Source organism: Chiloscyllium punctatum, chromosome 5, assembly GCF_047496795.1.
Source record: "Chiloscyllium punctatum isolate Juve2018m chromosome 5, sChiPun1.3, whole genome shotgun sequence".
Taxonomy (NCBI): domain Eukaryota; kingdom Metazoa; phylum Chordata; class Chondrichthyes; order Orectolobiformes; family Hemiscylliidae; genus Chiloscyllium; species Chiloscyllium punctatum.
The window spans coordinates 79,720,674-79,731,014 of NC_092743.1; the positions used below are offsets into that span (position 1 = coordinate 79,720,674).

Consider the following 10,341-nt stretch of genomic DNA (forward strand, 5'->3'; position numbering starts at 1 on the left):
TGATTATTATAAACTAATGACAAGGAAGTAAAATTCTGCACTGAGGGATTAATTGCCCAACTGGGAGATAACCTCAAACTTATCAAGTATTGATTACTTGGAAATAACAGTACACAAAATTCTGCACAAAATGATTTATTCTGTGAGGGCTAGCAATGTCATTAGCTTCTCTTCTAACTATGTCAAAGCATTCACATAATGTTTTGTCACCTCTCAGCCAAACTTGTATCAGCACATTTTAGCAAATGATACTGATTAGAACAAGCATAAATCTTAATATAGGTAAAAATAAATTAATACAATTATTATCTTTGCACATGTGTTGCTTTCTTTCTCTTCAGTCTGGGTCGAAAAAATTAATGTTAATCTCCTGTTTGATTTTCTGAAACACTAGCAATTAGGATGCAGGCTACAGAAAGTGACTTCCAGATCATTTGGCTTCAAACAGAAAGACCGAGCTTAAAATATCAATTCAACATGCACACTCGATAACAGTACATTAAAACAAAGAGTGAATTTATTTTAATACACTTTTACAATGTGTATTCTGGGTTACAAGCACTTCAAACAAACAATGCTGAGAATGACAAACAGGCCATTCATGAAGTTGATCCTACATTTATCACATGTCAACCCACCTATGGCATTCAACAGTTAATAGGCAGAACACTGCACAAAAATATGTTTTTCACACAGCATTTCCTCCACTGTTGACTTACATATAAATATTAACATTTTTAAAAGGATAATCAGGAGAAGCAGCATCAGTTGGTATTGTTATGCCTATGCGTCAACTCCATCATAACACCAGTTTCCATCAAAAAAAATTCATACAAGCTTCCACTTAAGCACACTGAAAAGTCAACACATACAAAGTGACCTGGATGGAATTGTCTTTACTTCCTTCGCAGATGATAATACAGCATGTTTTTGGTCATCTTCACATACCTATATCTTAGTTTATATAGTACACATTTTCAGGATAGCATTAACTTTATATTATCTAATATAGCTTTCTTCTTACTTGCTGACTTGTCAAATATCACACCTATATTTATTCTATGTGAAGGCTGCAAGTGGATATAACATACGAAACCTGAATTATGGGGCACACATTCAGACAACCAAAACAGACAATTTGGCATTCTTTTGATAAAAGGGTCAAGATGTCTAGTTTTATATGTTTGCTTAATGTTTAGATGGATTTTTTTCATATATGCATATATACTTGCCCAAATTAAAACTTTATTAAATCTTTAAAACCATCACCCCTTCTTACATGGCACAAGAAGTTAATGACTTCATAACTCTGGATATGATACACTTATTACACAACTTTCAGCATCATCTTGCAATCCATATGAAAATACACCATAAAACAAATAAACATTAAACAACATACTGTGACATTAAGAACCCATGAAACTGAACTGAGGCAAGTCCATGATCAGGTAACCAATACTTCATTTTCTTTTTGTAATCTATGAATTCGCTACCTAAATAATTAAAGATGATAGTGAACTCATCAATTTAATTTTGAAAGAAAACATTACATTTGGAAGCAATCCTGTCATTACAGTGAAGCGATAGTGATAATATGACTGCATAAGTATTTTAAGATACTGAATAATTGGTAGGACAATAGCATTTTGGAGTGAGTAAATTTTAAAATGCATACCCCTATAACACTTCAGCAGAGCATGACACCAACACCTTTCAAATAGCTCCAGACGCTGAAGACGACAGCTTCAAGATGTTTTTCAGGTTCATTTTACCATAATTATGAAATAACCAGGGACAGAAACAGTTAACTTGATAAATGATTAACTTCTGATACCATCTGCCTCGCCACACACACACTTTACAAGGTACGTTTTCGCTCTTCTGGCTATCCATGGTCTGTGGCTGGCCTTTAGTTCGCCATTCCTCTCTCCCCCCGCCCCCGGACACAGTTGATCGTTTCCCAACGCCAGTTTTTCGCCCTGACTTTGGTTAGGGTGGTAGCTATTGCTCTAAAACTGCCCTCCGGGTCTGATCGTGGCTGCGGCCCCAGCCTGCCGAACTTCTCTACCTTGGTTGGGAGTGATCGTGTCGAATTAAGCTTTGGCGTTGCTGGGCGCTGTCCACCCCTTGTATGGTGCTGAAACCCTCCCAAACCTCTCCTCTCGTTGACCTAGGCCTGCCAGGAGCCAATTTGGCAACTTTCCCCAAGCCCCCCTCCCTGATGGCGCTGATCCTTCCAAATTTAGCTTGGCGTTATTTGAAGAGCCAATGTTAGGTGGGAGGTAAAGGGGCACAGAGAAAGAGATGGCGGGGGAGAACATTTACATTCTGATAATCCCTCCACCAACAAACCACAAAAATTTTCCACACAAACGCACAGAACAGACCAACTCAGAGAGAGCTAAACCGTGCTCAGCTCAACTTTGAATTCAACATTTTTTAAAAGAACAAAACACAAAAAGACAATGCTCCAACTTCAAACTCAATAGACCTTCGAATTGCCTGAAATTGCGGTCGGAAGATGGCGGATGGAAAATCCAACCCTCGGCAAAATGTTAATAACTTAAAAAATAAACATAAATTGCAATGTTGTGTTCTAAATGTATGTAGATGTTTATTACAAATTATCTAAATATCCTTTCATTGCATTGGATACTTTTATGTTACAGTTGCATTCGATTTTTATATTTACACAATTATCTTTACTGTTATTTTTCCCCATTTCCTTACCTGAGCATGGACTGTTCCTTCTCTTCCTCCTGGCGTTGTCTATCCATCACAGCCAAGATGATTTTCCTCTCCTCCTCGGTGAGGTGACTGAGGTCCGGCATGTCCGACATGTCGGCGGTGACGGTAGCCGGTGGAGGAGGAGCTGGGGCCGCGGGAGATGGATGAGGCTGAGGACCGGGCTGACGCGGGCCCCCAGGCCCTGCAGGAGCCGACATCTCTCTCTCTCTCTCTCCGAACCACAATAACGGGCGACGAGAAGAATTAAAAAGCAGCAAAGTGGCAACAGGAGCGAGAGAGAGCGTGCAGGTGGAGTGAGGAGCGGAGGCCCCGGGCGCAGACGGCGCGCTCGCCTTACTCACCCTCCCCACCCTCCCGGGCAGCAGCTCCCAGGCCAGGTGGGCGAGACCGCACCACTCTCACCGCCAAATTACTGCCACCGTTCGCTGCAACAATTCGCTTCATTATTCCCTTTCTCCATTTATGCATTTGTACTTTGAAAGCCACTGGGTGTGGGAGGCGGGGATCCGCAATTCTAAAAAAAAATTATATTCGTTAAGAACAGCGATGCATTTTCCTCTGCTAACCCATCATTTGAGAGAACACTTTATTTCTTCAGCCTCCCTCTCGACTTGTGCCAGAGGGAGCAATACAATCAAAGTAAAAAAATACTCAAAAGTTCATTTTTTTTTGCCAAAATAAAAGCTTATGCAGGAAGACAAGGCGGGTCAAACTTGCACACGTAAAGCTGTCTCTCTCTCACACACACATATACAGACCGGAATCAATTGACTGATCGAGTCAGCCAGAACGCGCCTTCATTGACGGGCGGACTTCCTGCAAACTCCGCACTGGAGTATTGGTCAGGATCTGGAGCGCTGTCAAGTGCATTCGGCTCTGCTCCCCTCCTCGGCAATCCACGCGCATCATTCTTCCCCCGTCCTGCCTTGTCCAAAAGCGAGTACAAATCCAATTCCGATTGTAGCCTACATGTTGTGACCTGACTGAGGTCGATCCCGTTTGCCATTTTTAAATGTATTTGGCTCTCACCTGTTCTCTGAAATTACCTGAGCAAAGTCAAATCAGCTCATGGGATAGACAGGCAATGCTGCCTTTGTTGCGGGGGACCCCGACATCCCATAAAAAAAGAGGGTAAATAAGTAAATATTTTGTTAAACACGATTGAGCCATCACCATATATGACTATTATCCTAATTTTATGAATGATTCAAACCCGTTTACCTTTGCTGACTGTGAGAGAAAGCAGTGCATTTGACTTTGCAGTCATGTTGGCTTTAGGTTAACATTAGTAGTTTTATATATGTATATATGTTTTCAATCACTTTCCACCAATGTTATGTTATTTCATCAACAAAATTAAGCCTCCATATCCGAGGCCTAATTTAAAGTTGAACAGACTTTGTGACAAATACTCGGATGTATTTGCGGAGAAAGAAATAAGAGTTAACGTTCTGTTCTCAAGTCATAACGGACTCGAAACATTAAATCTTAACCCTGCTGAGTTTCCCCAGCAATTTGTTTTTTTTAACTTCAGATTTCCTGCATTCGCAATATTTTGCTTTCATCCTGATACATTTAAATCGTGGCGTTTCTATGAACAATTAAATGTGTCATCTAAAGATCTAGTCAAATAACTTTTGTTTAAAGAAACACTTCATTATAAAACGATGGGAAAGAGTTGTTGGTATTGTTAAAATGTCCGAAGTCATATTCCCGCCGGCCGTATTGCAAGTTTAACGCCTCGACAACAACCAGTGTGGCGACCCTTTATCTCCTTTTCACTTTTTATTCTTTTAGGGCGTTTGGAACACCAACCCGAATTTACCTAGCTCCAAGGTAGGAGCACTACCTCTGCCACACAAGCATTCTCTTAATTCTGCTTTTGCTGATGAATCTGCTGTTTTGGCAAGAACACTTACTTGGCTGGGTACATACTTGCATTAACGATTATGAAAAAGAAAAGCAAAAACTGAGCATTTACCGCTCATCAGAATCTCTATGTTTTAATCATTGCTAATGGGAAAAACAATTGATAATATAGTTAAGAAAGACTGGGCATCAACTAATCCAATGTTTTCAGGCCAGTGTGGAATTACTTTATTTTGACTTGAGGCGATCTGGAATAAATTCTGAATGAAAGGTTTCTGACCTGAAGCGTTAATTCCGTTCTTCTCTCCACTGATGCTCCCGGGCTGCTGCGTATTTTCAGCAGTTTTTGCTTTTCGATGTCAGATCTCTAACATTTGCGTGTTTTGTGTTGTGTTGCAGTTGCGAGGGAATTAATTGCAATGCCTTGGTTGATAACTCTCATGTTAAGAAGGCATCTCACAAAATAATGCAAAAGCTCTGGAGGTTCCAAAGGGTTTTATTATCAAAACAAGTGAAATCTGTAAATGTTAGAACCAGTCAAGAATACATTTGCAAACACTCACAGGCGAGATGTATTCATCCTCAGAAATAACTTTCCTGAATCAAGCAAATGTAATTAAAAACTTTTACTTAAATTTTTGTGGATTATAACAATCAATAAATAATATGTATAACTAACGGAGCGAGCAAATGATGCAGAATTTGGTTGCACAGTACAGGAAACAATTTCATAGGGATGCAAGAAAGACTCGTACTCCAGAGTCGGCCGTGTTTCAGGCCAGGATAATACAGGAGAATGCCACAGCTGCATTATTTAACTATATCCTATCCATAAAAAAAGGTAACTGTTCCCTCAGCCTATCACCATCATTAACACAGTACTGAAGGAAATCATGTAGTGTTGTGCAGTAACACTTACAAATAATAAGTGCTTATTAACACTTATTTGGTTTCCACCCTGACCACGTGACTCAATAACATTGTAGCTTTAGTCCAGCCGTGAAAAAATATTGAACTTCAGGTGAAGTGGCTGTCCTTGGCATGAAGGAGCCTGGCAAAACTGTAGTTAGTGGAACATGTTCACTGAGTGTAGTCATGCTCAGCACAAAACAAGGTATGTGAAAGCCAACCATTTTAGCTCCAGACCTTCACTTCGGGAGTTAGTTCCGGTAGTGCCGTCGGCCAAGCAGCTTGAACAGCTTCATCAATGCGCTGCTTCCAAAAAATCGAATAGTCAATGTTTCAATGAAAAGTGCACAGTGCTCAGTTCCATTTGCAGCTTCTCAGATAATGAAGTAGTCCGTGCGAGCATGCAGCAAAAGCTGGATAACTTTTAGGGCGGCACGGTGGCTCAGGGACCCGCGTTTGATTCCAACCTCGGGCCGGGTCCCTGGGGCTGTCTGTGTGGAGTTATCCTCGTGTCTGCGTGGGTTTCTTCCGGGTGCTCCAGTTCGAAGATGTGCAGGTTAGGCTAAATCGCCCATAGTGTTCATTAGTCTGAGGTAAATGTAGAGTCGGGGAATGGGTCTGGATGGGTTATTCATGTTGAGCCGAAGGGCCTGTTTCCACACTGTACAGATTGTAATTCTAGATAAGTAATAACATTCAAGTCACATACGCGCTAGGCAATGAATATCAACAAGGGAGTCTAACCAGAAGTCAGAATATTACTATTATTGAATCTCCCATCATCGATGCACTTTAGGAGGGGGCGATGCCACCTTTGATCAGAAACAATAGCAACGACAAGAGCTATCGGAGAAGTTGGGTGTTCTGCGCTAAGTAATCGCATCCTAACTGCCCAAAACCTTCTTACCACCCATAAAGCTTAAGGCAGTAATGTGATGAAATGCGACAAAATTGCTGAACATGCAGGGAAAAGTAGAAGTGGTAGAAGTAAAAAAAATTAGAAAATATAAACTAACGTTATAATAAGAAGTCTAGCCTGGAAAGTCGATCCTCCTCTCTACCCCACAACATATAACGTATGTCCTATCGTTTCCTTCACGCTGAAAATACTTCTAAATGGTTCTTTCGGAAGACCCACAGTTCACTTCCAAATACGAGTATCAGTAATTAGAAAGTGTTAGTGATTTTTTTGTATTTTATGAATTTTAAAAAGTCAAAAGATAACATGCGGAGATGCTGATATTTAATGCATCCAAGTGTAAAAATGAATGGATTTCTGAGCTAGACTCGATTTAGCATTGGAGCCCATAGAACACTGTCAATTGATGTACACATCTATTTCCTGTGCACACTCTCAAAGCCTTGGAAACATTGATTCACTGATTTTTATCGGCGTCTGGCCATATTGAACCACCCAGAGAAAACAGAAAGCGGGCTTTACAGTTGCTGCACATCAGAAATGGGAAGAGCAGTTTGAGAACCATTTGGAGGCTGGTGGTGGAGGGTTGTTCTTCAGACTGGAGGCCTGTGACCAGTGGGGTGCCACAAGGATATGTCATGGATCCACTACTTTTCATCATTTATATAAACGATTTGGATGTGAGCATAGAAGGTATAGTTTGTAAGTTTGCAGGTGACACCAAAATTGCAGGTGTAGTGGACAGCGAAGAAGGTTACCTCAGATTACAATGGAATTTTGATCAGATGGGCCAATGGGCTGAGGAGTGGCAGATGGAGTTTAATTTAGATAAATTCAAGGTGTTGCATTTTGGGGAAAGCAAATCTTATCAGGACTTATACACTTAATGTCAAGGTCCTAAGGAGTATTACTGAACAAAGAGACCTTGGAGTGCATAGCTCCTTGAAAATAGAGTCACAGGTAGATAGGATAGTGAAGAAGGTGTTTGGTATGCTTTCCTTTTTTGGTCAACATATTGAGTACAGGAGGCCATGTTGTGAGGTCCCAGTCAGGAACCTAGCTTGATGGATTATATTTTTGTTTCATTTGCTTTTAAAGAAGTGCTCTTCCCTGAACCATAAGCAGACTATGCTGTATATTTTGCTTTATAACAAAATGAAATTTTCTATTAAAGGAACATAGATTAGATTAGATTACTTACAGTATGGAAACAGGCCCTTTGGCCCAACAAGTCCACACTGACCCTCCAAAGAGCAACCCACCCAGACCCATTTCCCTACATTTACCCCTTCACCTAACACTACGGGCAATTTAGCATGGCCAATTCACTTAACCTGCATATCTTTAGACTGTGGGAGGAAACCGGAGCACCCGAAGGAAACCCACGCAGACACGGGGAGAATGTTCAAACTCCACACTGACAGTTGCCTGGGGTGGGATTTGAACCCGGGTCTGTGGTGCTGTGAGGCAGCTAAAAGAGAACAATTTAAACTTTCTACTTCTAATACTAATTCAAAACTTTTAAGGGCGCTGCAGTAATGTAATCCCAATAATCACAAAAAACACTTTCATGTACTGAAAATAAACAATGCTGCTTCTGTATAGCATCAAAACTCCTGGTATGGTTCCCAAAACACCACTCATTAAGTACTTGCACCAGAATCTCTGTACCTAATATCTCATTGGATTTAAATCACTTGTGACTTCAACTTTTAAACCTTAATCGCAGACAACTTCTTCCTGGAGCTACCATACACTCAAACATGAACAAACTGAGTTTAATGGTATTAGTTAGCTCAATTTAGAGAAGGCGGTGGCCTGATGATATTATCGCTGGACTGTTAACCTACTGATCCAAATAATGTTCTGGGGACCCGGGTTGAAATCCTGCCATGGCAGATGGTGGAATTTGAATTCAATAAATATTTGGAATTAAGAGTCTCGGGTTGACTATGAATTGATTGTCAGAAAAACCCATTTGGTTAACTAATGTATTTTAGGGAAGGGAAACTGCCTGGTCTGGCCTTCATGTGACTCCAGACCAACAATAATGTGGTTGACTCATCTTCGGGATGGGCAAGGAATCCTCCCCAATCAGTGACCCCTCTTCCCATTAATAAATTTTTTAAAAAGTTGACTGAACACCTGGTTTGTGATGTAGAGTGAACAAAGAACAGTACAGCAAGACTGTGCCAGCACATAATGCCTTTCTAGACTAAATACTTTTTGCCTGTATGCAGTTCATAACCTGCTTTTCCCTGCCTTTTTATATACCTGTCAAAATGCATCTTAAATGTGACTGTTGTATTCATCTTTACCATCCTCATAAGCACATTCCAGGTACTTATCACCCTTTGTTTAAAAAACCTTCCTCACTTTTACCTTAAACCAATGTAATTGACATTTCTATCCCGGGAAAAAGACTCTGACTATCCATTGTATCCGTACCTCTCATAATTTTGCAAACTTCAATCAGGCCATCCTTATCCTTCAACGTTCAAATGTATACAAATCAATTTGTCCAATCTCTCCTCAGAGCTAATAGTCTCCAGACCAGGAAACATCTTGGTAAACTATTTATGTACCCTCTCCAAAGCCTCCACATCCTTCCGGTAATGTGACAAGCATAACTGTATATACTATTACAAATGCGACCCCAAACTATGTTCTATGCAGCTGCAACATGACTTGCCAATTTTTATACTTTATGCTTCACCGATGAAGGCAAGTGTCTTCCTGACCACCTTATCCACTTGTATATACACTTTCAGGGAACTGTGAACCTGTAAGCCGAGGTTGCTAAGTATATTGATGCTACTAAGGGTTCTGCCATTTACTGAATACTTCCCACCTGCATTAGATCTTCCAAAATGCAGCATCTCGCATTTGTCTGGATTAAATTGCATCTGCCATTTCTCTTCCCAAGTCTCCAACCTATCTATGTGTTGCTGGAAAAGCGCAGCAGTTTAAGTGAGGACTGCAGATGCTGGAGATCAGAGCTGAAAATGTTCCAGCAACACATTTTCAGCTCTGATCTCCAGCATCTGCAGTCCTCACTTTTTCCAACCTATCTATATCCCTTTGGCAACCTTACTATCTGGAGCTCCTAACCAATCTTCATGTCATCTGCAAACTTATTAATCAGACCACCTACATTCTCTTCCTAATCATTTATCTATGCATTAAAAATGACAAAAGTCCCCACATTGATCCCTGCGGAACACCATTGGTCACAGATCTTCAATTTGAAAAACACATTTCACCACACTCCTTGTTTTCTATTATTAAACTAGTTCTGTATCCATCTTTCCAGCTCACTGAGGATCCCATGTAACTTTACATTTTCTATCTGTTTGCCATAAGGAACATTGCCAAAGGCCTTGCTAAAGTCCAAATAGACATCATATACCAGCCTGGTATATGATGATCAATCAGCTTTGTCACTTCCTTAAAAAAACTCAATAAAGTTTGTGAGACATGAGCTTCCTCGCATAAAGCCGTGATGTCTATTGCTAATGAGTCCATATTTTTCCAAATGTGAGTGAATCTATCCTTAAGAATCTTTTCCAAAAACTTCCCTATCACTCATATAAGGTTCATCTGCTTGCAATTCCTTGGATTATCCCTGTTGCCCTTCTTAAACTATTCTACAGTCCTTTGGGACCTCTCCTATGACTAAAGTGGATACAAATATTTTATGCAAGGCCCCAGCTATTTTCTCACCTGCCTTTCTCAGCGTTCTGGGATAAATCTCATCATGTCCTGGAGCTTGTCGACCTTAATACTTTGCAAAGCACCCAACACCTCCTCCATGTTCATTTTGATGTGCCCTCGAATATCAACATTCCCCCTCCTGAAACTCACCATCCTCCGTGTCCTTCACTGTTGTGAAT

The 10,341-nt window shown here is 40.6% G+C and overlaps 1 protein-coding gene across 6 annotated transcripts in view; it reads right to left on the bottom strand.

Annotated features, from left to right (window-relative positions):
* rims2a (regulating synaptic membrane exocytosis 2a) overlaps positions 1 to 3,475 on the bottom strand; it is a 1,169,411-nt gene extending 1,165,936 nt beyond the window's left edge. For all 6 annotated transcript variants that reach the window (XM_072570612.1, XM_072570611.1, XM_072570619.1 and 3 more), the window contains exon 1: positions 2,734 to 3,475. In XM_072570612.1, the coding sequence (XP_072426713.1) occupies positions 2,734 to 2,948 (215 nt within the window). In that variant the 5' untranslated portion in view covers positions 2,949 to 3,475. The remainder of the gene's footprint in view (positions 1 to 2,733) is intronic.
* Between the last annotated feature and the right edge of the window lie 6,866 nt (positions 3,476 to 10,341).